This window comes from Bombus vancouverensis, unplaced genomic scaffold, assembly GCF_051014615.1.
Source record: "Bombus vancouverensis nearcticus unplaced genomic scaffold, iyBomVanc1_principal scaffold0037, whole genome shotgun sequence".
NCBI classification, from domain to species: Eukaryota; Metazoa; Arthropoda; class Insecta; order Hymenoptera; family Apidae; genus Bombus; species Bombus vancouverensis.
This window is the reverse complement of record NW_027468928.1, coordinates 234,769-259,448: the sequence shown is the minus strand read 5'-3', so window position 1 is coordinate 259,448 and position 24,680 is coordinate 234,769. Positions and strand designations below refer to the sequence as shown.

The following is a 24,680-nucleotide window of genomic DNA, read 5'->3' as shown; positions in this document are numbered from 1 at the left end:
AGCCATTGTTTTACGAAACAGAGAATATATTTACGCGAATAAACAAGATTTTACAAAATATTATGAATAATGAGTTTAATAAATAATAAGAATAACAAACGATAAGTTTAACTAATAATTAGATTAAAGATTAATAAGTTTAACGAACAATAAGAGGAACGAATAATATGTCTTACGAATAATGAATTTAACGTATAATGAGATTAACGATTGATAGGTTTCACGAATAATGAATTTAATTAACGCTATTAACAATGTTCCGGGGTTCAAACGAATCCACGGTCAACGGGATAACTCTTTACTATGTGTAGAATAATTTTAAACACAAAATACAATTGCTGAGACACTCGGTAAATTGCTCGATGTATCACTTTCCAAGGCGATCACACGAATGAATATCTGATGAAAATCTTTTTCGCTATACGACTGCATTTGTTTGTTATATGCTCGCTGGAAACATCGAGAAGGTTCCAATCGTTGTTGCTAGGCAATTTCTGTCAAAAGTTTGTTGTATACTCTTTGGAAACATCGAGAAAGATTCAAACGCCGTTACTAGGCAGTTTCTGTCTGGAGATTGATTCCTAATACAACGTGTGTCCCATTATATCGACATCTCTAAAGTACAATTCTATGTGATTTCTAGGGAGAACAATACAACCGATCCACACCTTCGTCAGGCAAAACGTTTATCCCGTGACCGTGGCTACGTTCGGCGACCAGTTGTCACCTCGAACCCACTTTCGCTTTCACAAATATCAAACAATTACAAATGACAATTGCTTAATTACAGTTATGATAAAATCTAGGCTAAAGCATTAGAAGGCTTCCTCAAAATTGCAAAGGGAAGGCTCCGGTTTTCCTTTCATCTCCGACATATATAATACAAGGATATAATACAACCGAATATTTTAAACTTAGCCTATAGCGCGTGCGCGCACACACACGCACACACATGACACACATGACACACATGCGCGCACACACATGCGCGCATACACACATGCACACACATGCGAATGATTTCTCGAACGATAATCCATTTATTTATATTTTTCAATATCTGTCCTTACGATTGCGTATTTATTTGTTCCACGTATCATATTTATCTATTTGCATAACTGTAGGTGACATTTTTTTAAACAATTTTGCTAATATTTCATAACTTTTTAATTCATATTTCAAAGTGGTAACAGGTGTTTCTTTCTTTTCAAGTCTCCTCCATATCGGGCTTATTTCTAGTAGCCACGCTTGCTTACAAAGCAATTTTATATCTGCACAAGAATATCTTTCAGTACATTTTACTATGTGGTTTACAATGTCTGTATTTTCTAATAAGTGGTTGCTAAGGTATAATTTGAATATACCAAGTCGAGCAACTTCATTGGGTAATGATACGTATATTTGCTTTTCGAGACGCCTGAGTAAAGCTGCATCAATGTCCCTAATAACATATTTACAATAAATATTATCGTTCTATTATACTAATAATAATGAAGGAATACTTCAAACAACACAATAACATATTTGGAATTTGGAGAAATATTACGATATTTTCTACTTAGAAAACATTGAAATAACGTGATATACGTACCAAGGGGAATTAGTTGTAGCCAGAAGAACTACATTAGAATTCTCATTAGACACTAATCCATCCAATCTAGAAAGAAGTTCTGATCTGAATCTCTTTGCAGGTTCAGACAATATACAGTCTCCTTTATTTGTGGCGATCCAGTCAATCTCGTCGATAAAAATAATTGTAGGCGAATGACTATAGGCAAGTTCAAATAAAACCTGTTCAGTTTAACAAATGTATTATTCATTAAATATTATATTCGAAATTCCTTAAATTCATTGCCTCATCACGAATATGATATCATTTCGTTTTCCAAACAACTATTCTATTTCTATATGAATGACAAAAAATAAAATCAAATCTTTTTATACCTAGAATCTCTCCTTCATAGACAAAGGAACAAAGAAACTTACAGAGACAAAGCAACTTACACGTATATACTACTCGGAATCGCCTCTCCATTTGCTGACCAATGAGCTGGCAGTTATGTTAAAAAAGGTGCAATGGCATTCTGTCGCGACTGCCTTCGCTAACATCGTTTTCCCTGTTTTGTATATTTCTTGTAAACACGTACAGAAATGAAAAGAATGCGAGTATCTTTCCTGTACCAGGTGGGCCGTACAGCAAAATACCTTTCCAGGGGGGAAAACGGGCCATCAAAAAAGATAGGATACTTAAGGGCATACACAACGGCCTCCTTAACAGCGGTTTTACATTCTTCTAGGCCTATAACGTCATCCCAATGTACATTTAATTTGTTTACTATGATCTCCTGTGACGATACAAAGATAAAATGGCGTCTTCTCTATATTAAGTAAGTGTTACGTAATTTGGTATTTGAAGCGTTACTGAAATCACGTCATCGTCGATATACGTTGAACGGTTTATCGACGGGAATTTTATCGTTTAAAAGCTTTACGATACGTATATTAATCGAAAATAACTTACGCATGAGATGTCCTCAGCAATCTTTCGTAATTCCGGATTATCTGAATAAAGCTTTTCAATGCATTTCAATATCTTCGATTGCATGGATTGTTCCATTGGGACGTTAAATAGCTCTTCTGATGAACGTCCATCACTCTCATTGGGAAATATCGACGTCACTGTCATTCCGAGATTAATATGATTCGTATTGTCATCAGTTATCTTCTGCTGTAGATTCGTCTCTTTCACAGGCTCACTTCTCGCTTGTTTACTAACAGATTTGGCTTTTGTCTCAATACTTCTACAAACACTGGATCATATTGTAATACGATACGTTGAATACGATACGTTGAATACGATACGTTGAATACGATACGTTGAATACCGTTTAATATCGTTAAATAATTTAAATTCTTACGTTTTGCTTGCATTTGTCACTTCCCTCGTCATTTCCCTTCCAGTTATTTTCTTACACAATATGGGATATTTTTGAAATTTCATCTTGTAATAATTTTCATACTCTGCAACGATAATTTCCAAATCGATGTTGTCGCAGACACGATGTTCGGGAGATAGACGAGCTTCCCGGAATAATACATCGCTAATGTCTATATACCTAAAGAAATGTAGTTTTTAATTAATTATAGTTTTTAACCGATTAAAAATATTTTTCGCAATGACTGAACACTATAAGATAACCATCAAACAACTGTTTTATCTCTAGGTAATACAGGCAAAAGAATGTATTTACTATATAAATCCTCGAAGACAATTTCTTGTCTTCTGCTCTTTAATTTCCAATTTTTAGATGGATAAGAATAATTTGAATTTATATTTCATATATTTGTTTATAACTAGTTAATCTACATTATCGATTGAGTTATTCTTAACTACTGAATTACCGATGTCGAATTTTCAAATTTGGTTTCGCCTTCTCTTTCCACGATGTCCACTGATTTCTATTTCGATTGGTCACTGACACTATTCAAGAGAATTGGAACTAGGAATATATTTTAATTATAATATACTCACCCATTGTGTTCCAAATAATCACATACAAGGTATAATATGTTCCGATGACGTTCCGAAATACGACTCTCCTCCTAATATAATTATTTTTTCATTACAATAATATAAGTTTTTTCATGTAATTTTTGTTACATTTGCGAATTCAACGAGTTACACATGATTTTTCATGAAACACGAACGTTAAAAATATTTGATACAGCCTAATTATAAAAATTGTTAGAAGCAAAAGTCATAGATACTATGTGCGAGTATCGCATGAAACGAACAGCTATTAAGAGAACTGCAGCAATATTACAAATCAAATAACAAAACACACTCGTCTGTGACGTGGAAATTCTAAAATCTAAAATCTAGAATATTCCTTACCTTTTTTCGCAGATTATAAAATATCTTATTCATACTACCTTGCATCGATAAATCACCGTTCATAGTGACACTTTCAAATCGCCTATCGTTTCTCAATGGATACGAGAATTTCCGTTTATTACTTTAAAAACAACCCGTCCATTACGTTTCTCTTAAAAAATTCTTTCAACTCCGTTGAAAACCGAGCATCAAACAAGAGACAAACGATTTGTTGCCATGGAAATGTTTGGTTCACACATAAGCAACGCACAAATATAATGATAGAATAGCTGAGTGTGTGTACTGTATAGTAAGATGGATGCAACATGGAAATAGAAAGAGAACACCATGTATAGATACTTCCTGTCCTTGTTTAATCAGGCATGCACACTAGTGGACACTGACGCTGCTCGTATACCCCTGTTACATATTTCCTGTACAAGTGCGCGTCATTAGACAAGGACGGAACATCCTCTCTCTACTTCTCTATCGCGTTTTTAGTTCGCTCACGCGCTCTGTACTTATATCTATTACATTTCCACCATAAGCAGCGGCCGTGTAGTGACTTACAAAAGTTCCGAACGGTTCCATCCTGGGCGGACGGTTAATTGCGTTCGGTACTTCGAGGCAGGAAGGTGAGTACAGAATCGCTCCTCTTAGTACTCTTATTAGAAGTGTTATCATCGAATATAAGTTTTTTCAATAAATTCTTATCGTTTTACAATCTTTCTAGAATACAATGACGTCAGCAATCGATCATTTTCGCGAATTTATTGTAAATTAATTGGGGGAATATCTGGAGTTCTTTATCGGTTTCGACTGTAAAATCAGCAACTATTCGAATTTTTCATTCATAATTGTGACGTTTTCGACTCTTCCGTTGCCAAGACCCTCTTGAGAGATTTTTGGCACGTTCCATCACCCTTGTTAAACGAGTGCACATTGGTGGATATATTGATTTTAAAAACCAATACGTGAACGAGGTTTATTATCTCACTGGGACAAAGAAATCCGTTTTATTCGCGAATTTTCCATGTTTCTTCTTAATTTTCGTGAGTGTCTGGCGCGGAGCATTATTTGAATGAACTTTTCATCGTTCAGATTACATTTCGTTTAAAAAGATTGAAATTGATGTCGAGAAGAAATGAAACAAGGTGCTCGGGCATTCCATCGTTTCCCGGGGAAAGAGAAATATGAAAAAAACGGTCGTTCTTCCTTCTGCCATTTTCGTCCATTACCAAAATGGTATGACCCAAATGTCCCGGGTCGTGAATCAATCAAGCGAATTTTGAATAATTTTTTAATAATATCCAGTTAATAATTTGTGAAACAAATTAATTTCATTTTATCGTTGGAAACAAATTAGTTGGATTTTTCTTTCTTTAGCAGTTTTCGCCGGAGTTGACCTGACGTGCTACTTCAGTTTCCATCTTCGCTTCTCGAAACTTCCAACGTCCTTGGTGTTGGAGTCTCCTTGCCCAGGTAAGTACATAGCTTCTAGATACTCGTCGCTGTTCATCCTTACGAGCCTCTCGAGCTTTAGTTGTCAATTGTTATCGTTAAAGGAAGAGAAGCTCGCGACAGATGTTATCGAACAAATCGTTTGTTCTCGAAAAGTTCGAACTTGTTCGTTGCGTTTGAATATATATGGACGGACTCCATTTTTCATGACATCTTCATGATTTGTCATGTCGTGAGTATAGCTTCTGACTACCATATGTTTGTGATTTATGTGAAATTTGACCACTATACCGTGATAGAAAAATATTTCCAATGAATTATAAATATTTTACATTGTGAATTATAAATATTTGTTACAAATTATATCGTACTTGAGGTGAAAATGAACCATATATCTGCTTATGGAATACGAGGTAGTAAATCATTCGAAACATAATAACGATTAATTAAGCACATATACAATAACGTTTACGAATGAATATTGCGAATTATTGTATGGCTTTAATGCGGTATTTAATGTTTTGATTGCGGTCTTTGAAATGGTATCATAGGTGCTGATATAATATCGCGCGAAAAAGGAAAGACCAGTGGTTAATATTGCAGGTGCACCAGTGCGTTGCGCTCGTCGGGGGTGGTTTTGACGCCGGTGCCGAGGAGAGACGCAGAACGTGTTCGATCGACCCGCAAACGTAGCCCGTGCTCATACTGCGACAGAGTTCGTTTCAGTTAGGCTCAGTCGCTGTTTGTCCGTCGATAGCGTATAGTCGCGTCGGCCTACGATTCCTTTTTTCTTCTTGTTTCTTGCGAACTCTCTCGCAACAGCCGTTCTATACGTACGCCGCCAGTATATCGCGTGATCATCGTTCCCGTTGCTTCCCTTACCCTCTCACGTCCTTCGAAGAAGACCTCCCTTTGGTTTTTCCTTGTTTGGAAGGAATTCATCGCTCGGACACATGGACTGCGAAGCACGAGGGTTGATCGAGGCATCAGCGTGATGTACTTTTCAGGTTTCATATTTTCTCTATGATACTTTCTAAGGAGAATTTGGAAGATATACATTTTTAGGAAATAAAGGTTTTTATGGAGTCATCGATAGGTTAGAATTTAATTAACTCTCTTATAACAGGTATTCCAATTTTTTAATATATAAATTTAGTTTCCTCTATGGTGTTAGAGAACATAATGCGGGCATTTTATGATATAACGAATATATTCGTATATATTTTAGTTTATTCATTCGTCAAATTTCCCTAGTAGGCCGGCCTGCAGCTCACATGCAGCACTTAGTAAAAATTTGTTTTGTTAGAGGTTGGCCATTCTTCTTGCTATAAAAATATCGTGAAGTCATATCATATGATAAAGCACCTTCTGAAAGCTAGATGCTCGATAACGAGCCTAATGATTCTCGGTAGTTTGTAATGTCAAGCTTTGAATTGGCGAGATCGCTCTGCTGTCAAACCGCCGTCCAGCGACGACCACATTCTTTAACCACGTTCAAGGGGTATATCACGCTACAGAAACCATCAAAGGGTTTGCAAGTTAGTTGCCTTTTAGAAGTGGGGCAGTTGGTTGTTACATGTAATCCGTAGTTGCTGGCTGTTCTCCTTAGTCACCATACATCATAGAGACGACAGTTATAGTCGCCAGTTGTCCTTGCTAATGGTTGCTTGTTGTCGCTAGTTAGTTCTCGTTATCGTTATGTATTCCATCAATCACGCGAAATTTAACGTATGGGAATTTATTCTTCTTTATTCTTTCTGTAGGGAGATTTTTTAAGACGAGGAAAATATAGAATATTTTAAGACGACGGTAAGGTTTGAATTTAAGTAACTGTTTTATGATACAACAAAGTGGAAAAACGATTTAATTTTATAAAGTTTAAGGTAATTTTTTAAAAAACTTCGAATTTAAAAGATTCAAATAGATACCTTAAACATAATTAAACCCTCCATATCGTAAGAAATTAAATGAAATTGCGCAAGAAAGTTAATACATTTAATGTATTATTTTAAACATTTATTTAAAAACATTTATTTAAAATTTAAGTGTAGGCGTTGACGCGCGCGCGCCATTCGAAGCATTTGTCAGTTCGTTACATCTGCGGTAAAAGTTGTAACTACGAAGAAGCTTAACATATGGTGCGTCTCAAGATGACAGTAAAAAGTATTAAGAGATTTTTCGAGATTTTTTCTTTTAAGTTTCCAAGTACTTTTTCTATTTAACTTCTTTTTTTTGCATTTTCTCACAATATTCGATAAATAGAGACGAAATATGACAGTTCTTAGTTCGGGGATTTATTGGTTTGAAAGTTACTTCAAAAGTGTTTCTGGAGTTCGTGCGGTTAATACTTTTAAACTACTGAGTACGACTTATTCCGTATGGCTGGACAAATCTTTGTTGATACTGTAAGCGTAACTGGTCCGGATATTGTCTTGTGGAGATAGAAAAATACACGAAGTATTGATTGAACTACATATTTTTTTAATTCTTTTTTAATTCTTTTAGTTCTTCATATATTGATAATAGAACGATATTCCGCTACTTTGAGCACAATATAGTAATGTTTAAATAAATAATAAAATTTACGCATTTCGTCTTCATGCGTCGATAAGGAAATGCAAAAAAAGTTAAAGAAAGATGATGCGCAGACGCGATGTTTAGTCAGCAATAATATTTAAAACCTCTAAAATATATTGTACACATTTATTTGCAAATAAGCTCAATGAAATTAAACTGTAACTGTGTTTCCAATAATGTCTTCGATGTATTGCTCGCCATTATGTCGGATTAACAACTCTAAGTGATCGACCTTAATCACTAAATGGCGGCCGTGATTCAGTGGTATAGCTTTACATATGACGGACATCGCAGGCGCTTATAAGACGTCTATTGTGAAACGTTTCCAATAGCACCGTTGATGTGATGGTGAAATCTGAATATATATATATATCGCTGAAATATATATCGCTTATCACTTGAGTCTGACACGATCGTTTTTAAATAGAATCACAATTTTTTATTCTTTACAAAATCAGTCTATAAAGATTATGTGCAAATAAAATAGATAAATAGATAAATGGTTGTACAAACTTATAAAACAGATATTACAAGTATATCTAAATAAATGATATATTTATAAATTGTAATATTTGATCTAAAGTTTAAATAAATAAAAGAGATACTCGTGACTTACAATAAAAGTATTTTTTTTCAATTTTTAAACAAAGCAAAAGTAGATAACAATTTTTCAAAATGTAAAAATCAACACAATGGTTGGTTTCTTTAATTAATCAATAACGTTTAAAGTTAATTAATGTCCAGAGTGGTTTGTACATTTTGTATTTCGCCGTATTTCAACGTTCGATGTGTAAATAAAACTTGATGCCTGAAATATCGAAAAAATAATTAAATCCGATCGTTCCGTCGAATTTGCAAATTGTATACTCGTGTAAAATCGAGTGCGCTTGTGTATGCTGATACGAAAAGTGGTAGTATATTTTTCTTTTTTCGATTATCGTTATCACTTTTTGTGTGGAAAAATTAATTCCGTGAAATGGAAGTGCAATCAATACGGCTTATCACGAAATAATAGCACAACGACGGTACATATTGGTATTGACGTCAGCTTCACAAAATTTCTCGAGTATCTCGGTCGACTATTTGGGTTAAGAATTCATTTTCAAGGTCCTACAAGCACGAGTATCTTATGGATATGAAATTTTCAGTGTACATTTTAATAACCATATTTCATATTGCATGCTGCGGTCCAAGAAAAATTCGCAGTTAATATTCTGCTAATCCCTGCTGCTTTTAAAGACCATAAGTAAGGTCCGTAAGGTCGTCCGTAAGGTTTAAAAGATTTCGAGTAGATTTGTATTACGTATTTTATCTTCTAATTTTTAAAGAGAGGGTCGTGTTTAATTAATTGAAAATGACGAAACTGTATTGGGACATTATTATCAAATATTAAACGTGGTTCCATTGGGTACTTTTATGGTCTTTGCGAGATATATATGCATTATACGTTGCTATTAGCAACGCGTAGCGATGAACGATGGAGAGCAGTACCTTCGTTATCTCGTCTCGGTTGTGTACATATCAGTAATGCACAGTACTCGTACTAAATATCTTACAAATTCCACACAGATTTTCAGATTAGTTTCGAATAATACCAACACGACCATGATAGTACAGTATTAAATAATGCCACTATGCATAATACACTCCTAAAATGTTTCTACAAATATATTTGTCCGAATATTTTTGTCAGCTACTATATCCTAACCACGATTTATTAAACAATATATAGATTTAAAAAAGAATATATAACGACATTACTTGTTTAGGCTAGATTGGTTTAACTTGTATAGTTTTAATAACTGTGTAAGATCAAACAAGAACTTATCGTTAGTTTGGCGAGATTTGATTACACGAAGCAACATAATTGCTTTGAAACTCAGGACAGAAAACAATGTCAACCGGTAGACGCGTTTGTCTGGTGAACGTGTAACGCGTGAATAATAGATAGCGACAATCACGCGAACGCTAGTTACAGCTGACTTGGCTTACATTGTAGCATTCAAACTAGAGTATACGAGCCGTAAGCGCTATTGAAAGTTCAAAGGCCGACTAGTGAGCTTCATCCTATCTCATTTTTTAATCAGGCGATGGATCGACGAATCGTATTGGTTTCGAGGATTATTATAGTTCTGTGGGAATTTTAAAGCGTGGTTTGTCTAATCTTGTCTCGTTAGCTACAGACTCTTTGGCGAGCAGCCTGAAACTTGATCCAGTTTCGAGAAAATGAAAAATTCGTTTCTTCTCTTTGCTTCCCTGTTCCTTCTTTCCTCCTTTTTCCCTTTTTACATCGCGTTAAGGCCCGTTAAATAATATTGACTGCCGTGGACGCTGGCTGAGAAGTGCACTTTATAACTAGCTTTAAAATCACTGACGTCGATGAGGACAAAGGTAAGTTAGAGGGTCATTTATCTGAGCTGGTGTTATTCGACCTGAACTCTGCAGCTTTTCAGAGCTTCTTTCGTTTTTCTTTTAAGAGCAGAGATGTTAACTGGTCTTTTGTTACGTGTAAGAAGTATGTACTAAAGCTTATTTAGCACCAATTGGTTGCTCAAAGTCGAGATATACATACCTATATTATATTAATACGTTACAGAAGATTAGGCGTTAGTTAGCTTATGAGAATTTATAGTGTGTCACAGATCACAAAAGCAGAATGACTACTTTTTCATAAACGATATATGTATATGAATTGAAAGTTTAACTATTACGCCACATACTTCTCTCGATAAACGTCGTCGAATGTATATTGTTAAGGAATATTAGCCATTTGAATTCAATAGTTTCGAAGATACTAATGCTTCCGTGAAGTTTTTGCAGGCTGTTAATGTTTTATTGAGATACTACAAATTTTGAATAACTTCGATTAGAAATAAAAATCACATTACATTAACGCGTAGAATGTAACGTAACGTAGATAATGTAAATATAAATTATATTACAAGGAAATAATACGGGTAAGTAATGTGAAACATTCTGGTTAAAATTGCATCCTTTGAAGGCTAGGACACACAGTACTTACGAAGTAGATTAAGTACCAAATGGGGTACTTAAGAAAATTCATGTTGTCATTGTTTAATAAACATCTTTAGCTAATAGCCTTCTGCAAAAGCTGGTTTAAGTTATGCTAACTTATTCCTTATTAATTGCAATTATATTGTTCGTATCTCCTAGAGGATTAACAATCCATTTTTATAATGGATAATAAAAGTAAATTTCTATTAGGTTGTCCCAAGTTTCTTTCGTTTTATAAAGAAATGACAGATGCACAACATATTTTGTTTTATGTTATTCTATATTATTTTACATTAAATTGGAAAAAGGTGGACCACACGTAATTCAATAAAATAATATAAAACGAAAAATGTTGCACATCTATTACTTTCTTATAAAACGAAAGAAACTTTTGGAACAACCTAATATTTCTCTACTACGACGCTTTTACAGTGCTAAAATATTTGATAAAAATGTTAAGAAATTCTAATATTGATTTAAGCGTATCGATTTATCTGCCCTTCATATTTAATCAAACAGAAATTATTAATTATTATTTCCACTTAAAAGCGGATTGCATATTATGAGGATAAATTATCAAATTCATCTCTAATATACACATTAGAGAATCATTCATAGCCGCAATCCTGTTTACCGCTAACATTCCTGGCACTCAATAATTCATTAGGTGACTGCTTTAGCCGCACAGAATACACCTACAAATAATTAATCGCGATTAATATTCCATCGACTTTTGAAAATCCCTCATGTGATCTATTTCATGCGATGAGAATACGTATAAATTGAGATTGCGATCGACCATCCTCAGTCGGATAAATCGAGTGATTCAAATTATAACACAAAAAAAAGTTAAAACTAGTTACATTATCTTTTTCAATTTTTATGTATTATTTGGCGGAAGAAACCTTGGTAATAGGTAAGTAAAGTTCACCTCCTTAATGTTAATGATTTTAATATGTTATTAAGCTCAAAGTTCTAAGGAATTTTCTATATATATATATACATATACATAACTGTGTGCGTATATATATATAATATACGTATAACAACCAAAGTTCAGCTCTCAAGTGTACGCAAAACTTTTATGTTCATTTTACGCTATACCAGTATGTTTCATGAATTTGTTTGCTAACAGTATCGAAACAAATAACAAGCAGAGGACGAGCTATTCATGAATTGTTTTGCCAGCGTGTACGCTCCCAATATTTTCTATTTGAGAAAACATACTTGTTGCTATTGCAACTACAAATATTTTTACAGTCGACGCTTTTGCCGTGAATCATTGGCTAACATGTAAAATCGAGAAAAAACATGGTTTATTGTGATGGAAATGTGGAAAACCGCAAAACCGATATAGAAGGGAAAATAAAGGAAAGGAAGGTAGGGATAAGTAGAAGCTTGGGGCCAAGTTTAATTCACTGAAACCGAGCTGCTTGTATTATCACAAAACAAAATTGCCAGTACGTCATTTCCGTACTCTCGTCCTCGCGAAAATGGTTTCGCTTGTTAAGGAAAAACGAAGAGACAGGGAAGAGAGGAAAAAGCAGACGGAGAGCGCTTTTAAAAAGCTGGCGAAACGTGTGTTACCACAACGAGACACGCGATGCTATTTGTCGCTTTAAATTGTGCCGCAACTCGTTTTTGAGATCTTTGCCAGGGGCGCGTTAAAACATGCTGAAAATATATTTCTGGCTTTTCTGGGGTTTACTGAAATACGACAAATAACGTTGTAAAACATATGTACTTATGACTTACAGAGTAATTGAGTGTACAAAATATATAGTATACAAAATAGCCAGCGATTTAGGGCTTTAAAAGATCAAAAGGAAAGAAAAGAAAAGAAAAGAAGAAAGATAATATGTTGTGGCAGTCTAAGTCGATCTAAGAAAATAGATAAAGGGAGGGAGGGGCAAAGCTAGTTAATCTGGAAAGAATCCAAGCGTCAATTTCAAGCATTTACAGAGAATCAAGCGGTCTGGTTAAAGTCGTGAGTTGAGCAATTATCCCGCCTTAGGTTCAATCAGGTTAGTCCCACGCGAAATTGATCCAACCATGCGAAAACGAGTGTATTCTGATTTCTGTCGCAGATACTTCTGGCTAGTGCAGTACCTACACGGTGGTTGTTGAAATAGCCGCTTCTCATCTATTTTCCGCAGCGCGGACATCATCCTTTGATCCCTTACGACTAACGAAGTTTTCGAAGATGTACGGCAGTTTGAGATTCTACTTGAAAATGATCATGATTGCGGTCTGTGTGCCGTCTGCTCTTCTTTTTGTCCTTCCGTTAAAGACTGGTAAGTTGATACTGATTAATTATGCGATCGAAACCATATATAATGGCTACAAAAATGCCGCTAATATAATATTCCTTCTTTCTTGTATCTGTCTGCCTCTCAGGTCGTTTTACTAATTACAATAAGCAATTTCGACTTCTTTGCGCTCTCTTTTAACTCATTGAAATTTGATCCAGTTTCGAGAAAATGAAAAATTCGTTTCTTCTCTTTGCTTCCCTGTTCCTTCTTTCCTCCTTTTTCCCTTTCTACATCGCTTTGTTTTACATCGCAATTTACATTTATTTGTAAAGTTTGAATCTCCTCGATATTGAAGATGTTGAAGCTGCAAGTATGTATTTCATTTTAATCCATTCGAGACCGAGATTTAATTGTAAGACGATACCTAGGTGTCGGTACGATCTGAATGTTTAGTTGGAATGATTCTGTGTTTTACTCTCTCCAGGGTATCCTTTTCATACTTTGATTTTAAATCGATGACAATCTTAAATAGTATGCCTCATATTTTTAAAATATAAAATTATATACTATGTTATTCTATAATGTACTATGTACAGTTATATATATATATATATATATATATATATATATATATATATATAATAATTCTATATTGAAGAAAATATGAAATTAACATGATATATACATTACTACATATGTAATTTCGACCAATTGCGGGGAGACGTAATCGCGAGGAGAGACGTCAACGGGGGTCGTAAATCCCCGTTACGACTGTAGCAGTCGACACCACGAATTGATCGATCCCCTGATTTCCGTTGAGATAATAAGGGGCGATTGAGTTTGTATAACCCTGTGATTCACAGAGTTATAAATTATATATGTCCAACACTTAGACTACACTGATGCCGAAATAAATAGTTAACAACTTGTCGCACAACGATGCGATAGATATGTGCGCTAGAGCAGGGCTCTTATACTGGAAATCAGTGTATTAATGGACTTAGCACTATGATGTATTTAGGAGAGAAGATGTATGTTCGACCACACCGAGAACCGACAAAGATTTGCGGGAAGTATGCGACTCTCGCGCTATGTGCAGACTGCCGCGTTAGGCGTTAGTTTTTAGACTGACTGTCGCTCTTTTTTTAATACGGAAGAAAAGTTCGGTGTGGGTGTGCCCCTGTGCCTAAAGAACACGGATTCGTTGTTCCCAATTTCGTTAGGAAAAGTGAGGGTAACGAACCGAGGTGTCGATTGGTCATGACCTGCATTACTGCTCGAAGGGATGAGTAGGGAGTCTCCTACCATCGTGGTGGATAGATGACTGTGTGCGTGAGAAAACCTAGCTTGTTTTATTACAGGGCTATTCGGATTTTCCTCATGGGTGCATACCCGCTTTCTCCGTGTTTTAAGTGCGACTAATAAACCCAAGGACCTCTCTAAAAAACCAGATGTGCGTCGAAAATACTTTTAGGCTTAAGAAATTCTTCAGGACAAACGGATTGACGACACATGGCGAAACAATACAGGAAAGTGAAAGTTATGGTGGGCCCTTAGGTTTATTGAGGGTCGAAGTGACGTTACGCAGGTCGGTTGTTGTCCGGTCGCGCGGGCTGGCGTGCAGATGTTTTAGGCGGCGTAACAACATAAGTTATATATAAAATATGTATATTATACTCTTGCCTACTGACTGATATGAATTTCTTTCGGTCTCGAATGCGTTAAAAGAGAGCGCAAAGAAGTCGAAATTACTTATTGTAATTGGTAAAACGACCTGAGAGGCAGACAGATACAAGAAAGAAGGAATATTATATTAGCGGCATTATCATGTTTTTGCTCTCTTTAAGTCTTTCATCGAGACAGACAATCTACAGGTATTAATCGACCAATTTCTCCAAGCTGATAACTTCGAATTGATGTTTATATATAAGAAGTGTTATGTGTTAATCTGTCTAAATGTTTAAAAGGTGTTATAAATTAAATGTTGTTAAACGATACGTAATTGCCTTTTGATCGTAAATTTTACTATCAAGGGGTCTTTTATGTATGCGTAATCATTGTGAATTATAACAATTTATGTGATCGATATTAAAGGTGTTTAAAAGCATGTATTTTTTTCTATATTATTATTTTCCTATATTATTATCCTATATTATTATAGCATTCCTATATTATTATAATATCCAATTACATGTTGATACACAAGATATACAGATTATTATTTATAACGTTTTGGTTTTTTTAATTGAGTCATTCATTTAGTACAAATGATAAGAAATTAGTAATAATCCACAAAAAAAGAATATGGTAGTAGAAATATTATAAAAAAACATTTTCTGTTTTAGTGTAGAGTTACTCCTTCTTACAGACAGTGTCGTACAAATCTGTACGTCTCTAAGAAACTGTAGGTATCTGAGCCCTTACTTCCTCAACAACTTTTAGATCTGATAGAAAAAAGAAACATACGAAGTAATAAGTAATGCTTACTAATAAATTCAACAAATACAGAGGAAGATGGCTAAATCGATAAATTAACGAGACTAAAAATTAATTACATCATGGATCTCTCGCTTTTAATTTTAAGCTGTAAATTACCGATATCGGTGACTGCCTTATTCTCTTGAGTTTCCGAATCGTAAAGAATCTTTCCCCAGGGATTGGTCAACTGTGTATGTCCCCATGCGACGTAACTTGCTTAAGGAACACGAGCCGGTGATATGCAGGCAACGTATAATTGATTATCATTCGCTCTGGAACGCTGAAGTAATGACCAGTGCAATGGTCCAGTGGTCATATTGAATGCCGCTGGATATATCAGCATTTGGCAACCTAACCCAGAGAAGCAGGAAATATGAAGCCACCGAATACCAATTAACTCCGTAGTTGCACGGTTCACATTCCATCATTTCTGAATATGCGAGGACAGTCCTCTTATTGTGCTTTTAATTCTTTTATTTGTTTCATTTTCAGCAAATATACTGGTTTTTTAAATTAAGCATCTTTTTATACAGAGTTACAGATTATATTAATTTTATATAGAATATATTTAAGAAAGATATTTAATTTTTTGCTAGTTAAGTATTGATCGATTAAGTTACTGTACCTTTGTTCCGATAAATGCGTGCCATTTCCTCGAAACTAATATCATAGCAAATGCCAATACCTATTTTGCAGCCCTTCACATCGAACGTCGTTAGGGAGTTACCAGGACTGAGTGAATCACTCTCTCGAAAAGTAATCTTATTAGGAATGTCGATGTCGAATAGATGTACCTAATAACATAAAAATGTAGTCGCTAATTCTATTGCTGCAACTTTTGTAATTTAATATCAAAGTTACCAACTCCTAAACTTTAATTATTTTTTATTTAATAACTGACAGCGTTTTTATCACTTTCTTTTATTAAAAAATCTTATCATTTAATAATGTTTAAAAAGGAGAAAAAATAAGTATTTTCGTATGTGAAAAATTTATACAACAACAAACACATTACAACAAAAATGGGCGTTTACCGTATCATAACGTATTTTATAAACCGTAAATTATAGAATTGGTTATAGTATACGTATGTACATATGTATATTCCTAAATTATTCCTAGATAGAGTCACTTTCTTCACCCCAATATTTTCAAATTCAAAGCCATAAAGGAATATATTACTTACCTTTCGGTGTTTTGCTATCAAAGTTCCATCGGGACCCCAAATAGTACAGGTATTGTACAATTTATCGCCCTCTATTTCAGGCATCGTACCACCAACTACATAGATGTTGTTTTCTTTAGTTGCGTTCGATGAAGCAACGCTCGTTTCACCATCAGGAATACTCTCAGCGTATTTTGGACAGTACTCTGCATTGCAATATTTCAATTAATGAAAAATAACTGTCTTTTGTTCCAACCATAAATTAAATTGAAAGGATTGTCAGTTTTTTATTTTCTAAATTATCAAAATAACTAAGTTTTATATTTCGACTTAATTAAATATGCAGTTACTTAGCTAATAGTATATATAATAAATTGTTTCTACAGGTTCAAAGTGAAAAATGAATATTTAGAAATATTTAATTACGACAATGCTATTTGTGTTAGCATCAGTGGCTTGTTACTCAACGACTTTGCTAGTACTTTTTGAAACATAAAGTTAGTTTTCAATTAACACTTATACTAGAGGCGGAATTATAAATGCAAAATAATTGATAATACTAATTTATAAGTACCTAATTATTAGTATCTTAAAAAATATATTTATACAAAAATCACGATAATCATGAAAATGGGGAAATCCTATATTCTCGAATCAATTCACAATTTATTTTGTATATTAATTAGATTCCGCGCTCATCAGTACGTACTCACTGGCGACATCGAGAAAATGTATCGGTAATTCCTCGTACGACCAGAGGATCGGAAATATCAAAGGATATTATGGCGCAGCGCGAGTGGAGAAACAGAAACATATGAGCTTAACACCGTAATATTCTTATCATAGAAATAGAAGCAGTCCTCAATTCCCGCCCGCTAACTCCTATCTCCACCGATCCAAATGATCTCCTAGCCCTCACTCATTTTAAATTAAATTATTATTATTAAATTATAATTAAATTATTAATATAACAATTAAAATTTTATATTTTCACGTGAGTTTCTTTAGATAATTATTATCAACATGATGACTAACTCTTACGGATTAATACGTGTCTGTAGGGCAATCCGGTGGACTTGATCGGCTTTTTACTTCGAAAGTTGAGTAATCGGTGTCGCTTTCTTACGCATCTTTGAACTGTATAAATGTTTTAAAATTGTTTGATCCAGAATGTACCACACCGGACAATCAAGAAGGCAGGTGCCTTGACTACAGAAAATGTAAACCTCTGCAAGAAATATGGCAGATACAGTACCGTACAGCCACCGATTTTTATAGACGATCAGTGTGCAGATACCAGGGCAATGTTACGATCGTTTGCTGCCGGAACAATCCAAACAAAGAGAAGAGAGAAATTTTAATAAAAACTGTGTATAAGTATAAGGCTTTGCGACCACCATACTGTGGTTTTAGCAACGTCTCTCATACCAGGGTGGTCGATGGTAAACCAGCTGAACTTGGTACGTTTTATGTCTTTCTTTCCGACTAATAATAAGCCATTTACTGCAAAGAATGAACTTTAAAGGCATTAAACAGCACATCAATGTACATTTCAATTAGACTAAATAATAATGCTATGATTCTATCAGTAGTAACTTTACTTATTAACTTGAATTATTTCTTTCTTTTACTTCATGTTAGGAAGAGTATCTTTTTGCTTGAAATAAAAAATTGATATAGGAGTAATAATATGGATAGAGATCAAAAACTGTTAGGGCAGAAATTACACGTTTGAACTTTATAGTTCAGTATAGTTCAAATAGAAATTATATAGAATTATTTAATAATTTGTATTCCACTGGAATAAAAATTTAATTTCTGTCTTTATCAAATCTCTATTTCAGAGTATTTGTACGTATATACTTATCGTCTGCTGTATGATCGAATATCGAATAGGTAATAATCGTTGTTACTCATTATGTGAGAAAAAATTATGTATATTCACAACTATGACTATTGCATTTTAGGCGCTTGGCCATGGATCGCTGCATTAGGTTTTCGTAATCCCCGAAACCCAGACAAACCACTATGGAAGTGCGGAGGTTCCCTGATATCGGCTAGGCATGTTTTGACCGCAGCACATTGTGCACATATGGATGGAATAGAAAACATACACAATCATAATATTGCCATTCTTAGATTGGTGGAGGAGGTGCCATTTTCGAGTAAGTCCTCAAATATATATATATATATATATATATATATATATATATATATATATATATGTCGGAGCGGACATTAGAATTAGGGTTAGGGGCGTGAAACGAATCTTCGTTTGGGTTACACGTTGTCGTTGTGCAATAGAGAAGACATCGGCTAGTGCAAATACGATTATTATAGAGCCGGGCAAGTAACCGTGGTAGTTAGGCACTCGAGAAACTAATGACAATGATCCTAGGTTCAATAACGAATCCGCGGTCGACGGGATGATAGATGAACGTACTCACAAAATCTAAGTCGGATGCGTGATATTCACTGGTCGTAAAGGGTTACTCCTTTCATCATTGAGATCGCGAACGAGAATGCCTTTCCTGTCCCGATGATGCCACAGAGAAAAACTATATTGGGGTGTGTCTAAGGACACGAGATCATCGGATTCGTCGAGAAAAGCCTTCGTTCAGAAAGTAAGGGAAATTGGCGTTGCTGCTAATTGGTCAATCTCCATATCGGTGGTTAGAAAAGGATGTTAGCCGCCCTCGAGGGAAAGTTGCTAGTGGGAGACGCCACTAGTTGAAAAATATGTCTCCCCTATCTTCCCGTAGTTGGGACAAAGACTGTTTGTCTGTTTGAAGGACTTTAGTTAACTAAACCTTAAGATTTATAACGGGCTCTCGGGCTAGCCGAACATGTCCTGCGGAGACGCATCGACATCTGGCAATCATCTTACTCGAAGAATAGGGTCTGCACGTGGCGAGCCACGGGACAGAAACCGTTGGAATGTTTATTGTCTCGTGTCGCCCCGAATATTTCTTTTAAGGAGAGCTATAGAATTACTCCATACCTTGTTAGGCAAAACGTTCATCCCGTGACCGCGGCTACGTTCGGCGACTGACTGTCGCCTCGAGCCCAAGCTCATTATCACGACTCTCGAACAATTACAATCGGGTTGAATAACTACAATTGTTCAATTACAGCTATAGTAGACTCTAGGTTACAATGTTGCGGGATTATCCAAAATTCCAAAGGCTCCGCTGTTCTTTCATCTCCGACATATATATATATATATATATCTGTGTGTGTGTGTGTGTGTGTGTATATATATGCTATTGAGTATTACTGAAGTATCATATCCTGAAATTTCTTACTGTACACATATATTGTGTCATAAAGCGTGTACAATTCTTTCTCATACTTTTGGTCATTCGTTTCCTGCATTTTCATTTATTTTTTTATTTTTCAGGGTACGTATATCCCATTTGTACGAAAGAGCCCCTACGAAAGAGCAACTTCGTCGGCTATAACCCCCTTGTTGCTGGATGGGGAACGTTAAGACATAGTAAGTGATATCAATTTTATAATAAAATTAAACAGTTCCAGTCTTAAATATCTTTCTTATTTTCTTCGTAGGACGACCACGACGTAATGCATTAATGGAAGTACAAATGCCAGTGATTAAGAACGCCGAATGCAAAATAGCTTATTCCAAATTTCCTAATGCACCTGATATCACTGATGGTATAATATGCGCCGAACATGCTCAGGGTGGAGAGGATTCTTGTACGGTAATTAAGTTATAGAGTTACTACAAACTATACGGTATCTGAAGACACGTCAATTCGAATTAACATCAAATCGACGTCTTAAACATTAGAAATAATAGATAAACACAATTTAATAGTCTTGCCCACTTCTCACACCTCATTATGGTATTTAATCTAATTTCCTTCTAATCTTAGTTTTGCTCAAAATACATATAACATGTACATTATAAATTGGAGTATTTCAATACACAAATCAATAGAAGATTATTACTGTATATAAGTATAATTTCAATACAATTCGATCGATATATTTCAGTATCTTTGATTAAAAATTTAACGATCCTTTCAGGCTGACCGCGGCGGACCACTGCTGATACAACATGAATGAACCTCGTATTTAATAGGTATTGTGTCTTATGCTTATAAGTGCGGCACAGCTGGGTATCCCAGCGTTTACACTAGGGTCACATCGTACCTTGACTTCATTCTCCAAGCGATGCAATAATATGATATTACTGTTCCATAAATATCATTGTGTAAAAAACGTAAAGTTGGATTTTCTTATTGTGGAGATAAGAAACAGCTCAAATTTACATTGTTTTGTACGTTACAAATTATAGGCTTAAAATGTACGAAATGTAACTTTGAAACGACACTAATTTTTTACGCACGATAAACCTCCAGGACTTAGGTATGTAAAGATGATAAACGTATATTAATTCTATTAATTTGGTAATAATAAACCAACTTTCTGAGAAGTTCTGTAAATTTCGTTTCTGTTGTATCAAGAGAATAATGGAATATTCCACTTAGATCGTATACTTCTTGTATGTACATACAAAATTTTCCGGCTAATCTAAAACACTTCATAAGATAGAGAGCTTCTGGAAATTCGGACACAGAGAGTACATAAAATACAAGATAAGTCTCGTGTCTTTCAAAATTATTTTTTATTCGCTAAAAACGTCCTGTGTACTCATGCAATCACATGCAACCTCGATACTTCACTTATTTTTTATCACTTTCCAATTCAATACACTGTTTCTGCATTTTGGACTATATGTAAGAGAAATTTCCATTCAGCCAAAGGTGTACTTACAGATTATAGATTCCTATACGACTCTCGGTAAAAATTTATCCGCACTCCAGATAGTTAAAACTTCTGTCGACCGTATTGATCCATCTGCACTCTTCGTATGACGTCAATATCTGTTCAGTGCTGCTGCGTAGGTTTCATTGTGTTACGTCAATTCGTTTGTGACCGTTGCGCGAGTAATGGCGCTTTGCAATGGTGATTTGCAGGAAAGCAGTGCAGGATGCTGTGATTCGTTTCTTGTGGTCGGAGGTTATGTTTGATGCCTATATTTATCAAAGATTTAATGCACATTATGGAGAAAGTGTTTTGTCACGAAGTGTGTTTGAATGGGCACAAAAGTTCAAAGAAGATCGCACAAGTGTTATGAAAAAACAGCTGGACGCCCGTCCACATCCACGATGACAACATTGAACGTGCTCATGAACTTATGCTCTATGGAATAGACGAGTGACGCTGGATAATGTGGCAAATCATTTGCAAATCAGCCACGGCTCTGCTTATGCAATAGTGCACGACAGATTTGGGTTTTAAAAAGTTTGTGCGAGATGGATGCCGAGAAAGCTGATGAAAAGGTGAAGACGACGATGCATTCGTGGTTCGCAGCTCAGCCCAAAACATTTTTTAATGAGAAAATACGAAGGTCCTTCAGCAAATGGACAAAGTGTATACAGAAATTGAGTGATTATGTCAAAAAATGATGTATGTCTTTTTTGACAATTGCTTAAAATAAATTCTACACCGACAGAGCGGGTAACTTTTTACTCACCCTCGTAAGACACTTAAATTTCCAATCTATTATGATGAATAAAAGAGCTTATACTATTAAATCTAATTGTATTTTGTTGCATGAGAGTACACGTGTATGTGATGTACATTACCTTTATATCCCCTTGAACGCTTCAATATTGCGCGTATATACTATATTTTGTACAGCTTCTATAAAATTTTGTATGTTTGTTTAGGCTGTTAATCTAGAGGCTGGAGTACAAAGAAGTGGCACAATGATGTGGGCTGATGACATTTATAATTATCAAGGAATCACCCCTACATTCGCTCAGGTATATATCGTTGACTATAATGTATTTAACATATATGATTGTTAGAATATTAATAATTAATTTTTAATTCTATCAGAATTTTAATGAAACTGTCCCTTGGGAAGGAAGAACTGATACCTTGATATCACGGTTTGTACATCCTATATGTATGACAAATTTTAGAACATTATATAACGAAGAACCAGATCGTCGTGACCATGTGATGTGAATAAAAGGACTTGAATTTGATGATATTTTTATAATGTTAGATAACATAACTAAGTATCTTCACAGTAAGATAGGATGACATGGTTTACATGATCTTAATGTTGTTCACTTGAGTGATGATATTATAAGGAAAAGTGTAATATCACAGGTAGGATGATTCATAATTTAGAACTACTAACTCATGTATGTATTAAAAATTAAAGAAATATATTAAATTTTATAGGATATTTATGTTTAGTAACCAGTAATTCAGAGATTGGTATTCATGGTTACTATAACGAGGCTGTAGAAACGCACCCTTTCTTCTTTGCAAATGGTCCTGTATTTATGTCTAAGCCGAAACTGGAACCTCTGAATAATTTAGATTTATTCTTGTTATTTTCTAAAATACTTATCTACAGTATACCATAAGGAATGATACCGTATCGCACCTAATCAAGTGCCTTAAGAAACATCAACAGGATATCACAGTAATCCCTTATCGACTGATATGTAAGTAAAAGTTATGTGTCATTGTTATACACAGTTATGTGTTAGTGTTATACACAGTTATTTATCATTTTCTATTAATTCAGTTGTAGCCACTACAATATCTATGACACTGGTAGTAATTATAAGAACAATAATGATGTTCTATAAGAGGAAATGATGATTAGGAGCAAAAAGTTACAGGTAAGTCAAAGTATATGTTATTTGCCATTTGAAAAGAAAGTTACTAACTTAGAATTTTTTGATAAATAATAATTGTGCAAAATATATTGGATTTCAAATTTGTCAAAAATTGAAATTTAAGAAGCATTGTAATAATATAACATTAATATTTTGATTTTTCAGGAGATATCATGCGGTGGATGGATAATATGTAAAAAATATTAAGCAGTATATGAATTTACATATTGCGTAGAGATAACAAAATGAATTTTAAAAAATGTCGACATGGTAATAAGAAATAGCATCATGACAAAGAATATGTAAACACAGTTTCATTTTTTATAAATAAAAATTTGTTGTTCCAGATTTTGAAATATAGTGAAACGTTTAATTAGTATCTTAATATCTTTAAATAATTATTATTTTAGAATCAATTGTAATTGTATCATACGTACTTTTGAATTCGTGCAAGAACATATGTAATTTTGAAGTAGTTATTATTAGGAAATTGTTAGACGCGAACAGTATGCGAAAAGTTAGTATGCAGTGTAATAATTATCAATCAAAACACAAGAATTAAATTCTTGAGGAAAAAATTTCCGGAATTTCTTATTTACATGATTATAAAGAAATCCATAATAAAAAGGAGCTGCTTTCTAATACTTCTCTTCCTTGTAATGCCTACGTTAATAATAACGAGGTTCGACTTTTTGTTTTTAGAGGGATACTGGAAAATTTGAAAGTACAGTACCATTGGGAAGAAAATCACGATATTGAAAACGATATTTGCAAGTAAATTTCCAAAAAATCTGTTTTCAAATTTTCGCTTTCTATTTCACATTAAAAGAAAGGGCTGCCTTCTTTTTCTGCAAGACAAAACAAACATTCTGAATCTCGTATCAATGAATGATGTCAATAAGTTATTTTTCTTTTCAGATTGAACAATATTCCAGATTTATTCATAATTTCATACTACGCGAAGAATAGACTTTCATAGGTATATAAAGGAAATATTAAGTATAGGAAAACTCTTTTTCGTTGTAGGTGACATATGCTTCACGGTTGAACACATGTATTTTTGAACACACATAAATGAAAAAGTACTCTTATGGAGAGAAAGAATTGATACCTTCGATTGACATTAG

The 24,680-nt window shown here is 34.4% G+C and overlaps 4 protein-coding genes and 1 long non-coding RNA gene across 8 annotated transcripts; 3 read left to right on the top strand and 2 right to left on the bottom strand.

Annotated features, from left to right (window-relative positions):
- Positions 1-214: 214 nt before the first annotated feature.
- On the bottom strand, positions 215-3,599 carry LOC143304478 (uncharacterized). Its single transcript, XM_076626966.1, has 6 exons — positions 3,533-3,599; positions 2,919-3,116; positions 2,522-2,810; positions 2,005-2,345; positions 1,592-1,791; positions 215-1,441 (listed from the first exon to the last, which is right to left on the bottom strand). Exons 2-4 carry the CDS (start codon positions 2,999-3,001, stop codon positions 2,103-2,105), a joined length of 615 nt encoding a protein of 204 aa, XP_076483081.1. The 5' UTR covers positions 3,002-3,116; positions 3,533-3,599; the 3' UTR covers positions 215-1,441; positions 1,592-1,791; positions 2,005-2,102.
- An 840-nt stretch (positions 3,600-4,439) lies between these two features.
- On the top strand, positions 4,440-18,982 carry LOC143304503 (venom serine protease Bi-VSP-like; the record flags this gene model as incomplete). The annotated part of the gene is made up of 5 exons (XM_076626978.1): positions 4,440-4,509; positions 5,261-5,356; positions 17,992-18,282; positions 18,667-18,718; positions 18,790-18,982. Coding segments are annotated over 5 exons (546 nt in total), but the record flags the coding sequence as incomplete, so codon positions are not given.
- Positions 15,268-17,014, bottom strand: LOC143304495 (omega-amidase NIT2-A-like). 2 transcript variants are annotated; one of them, XR_013061159.1, is made up of 4 exons: positions 16,844-17,014; positions 16,283-16,451; positions 15,775-16,008; positions 15,268-15,623 (listed from the first exon to the last, which is right to left on the bottom strand). XR_013061159.1 is itself a non-coding variant. In XM_076626974.1 (3 exons), the coding sequence occupies exons 1-3, from the start codon at positions 16,925-16,927 to the stop codon at positions 15,875-15,877; spliced, it is 387 nt and encodes a 128-aa protein (XP_076483089.1). In that variant the 5' UTR covers positions 16,928-17,014; the 3' UTR covers positions 15,268-15,874. The 2 variants fall into 2 exon arrangements, 1 of the variants encoding a protein (XP_076483089.1); XM_076626974.1 differs by having other exon boundaries at positions 15,268-16,008.
- A 1,061-nt stretch (positions 18,983-20,043) lies between the features above and the next one.
- LOC143304480 (venom serine protease Bi-VSP-like) lies at positions 20,044-20,928 on the top strand. Its single transcript, XM_076626968.1, has 3 exons — positions 20,044-20,318; positions 20,390-20,544; positions 20,873-20,928. The coding sequence occupies exons 2-3, from the start codon at positions 20,413-20,415 to the stop codon at positions 20,909-20,911; spliced, it is 171 nt and encodes a 56-aa protein (XP_076483083.1). The 5' UTR covers positions 20,044-20,318; positions 20,390-20,412; the 3' UTR covers positions 20,912-20,928.
- A 529-nt stretch (positions 20,929-21,457) lies between these two features.
- Positions 21,458-23,913, top strand: LOC143304479 (uncharacterized). 3 transcript variants are annotated; one of them, XR_013061141.1, is made up of 7 exons: positions 21,458-21,749; positions 21,826-22,369; positions 22,582-22,677; positions 22,754-23,032; positions 23,108-23,376; positions 23,460-23,556; positions 23,719-23,913. It is a non-coding gene; the product is annotated as an uncharacterized LOC143304479 (long non-coding RNA). The 3 variants fall into 3 exon arrangements; XR_013061139.1 differs by lacking the exon at positions 21,458-21,749 and having other exon boundaries at positions 21,772-22,369; XR_013061140.1 differs by lacking the exons at positions 21,458-21,749; positions 21,826-22,369; positions 23,460-23,556 and having other exon boundaries at positions 22,381-22,677.
- Positions 23,914-24,680: the final 767 nt, after the last annotated feature.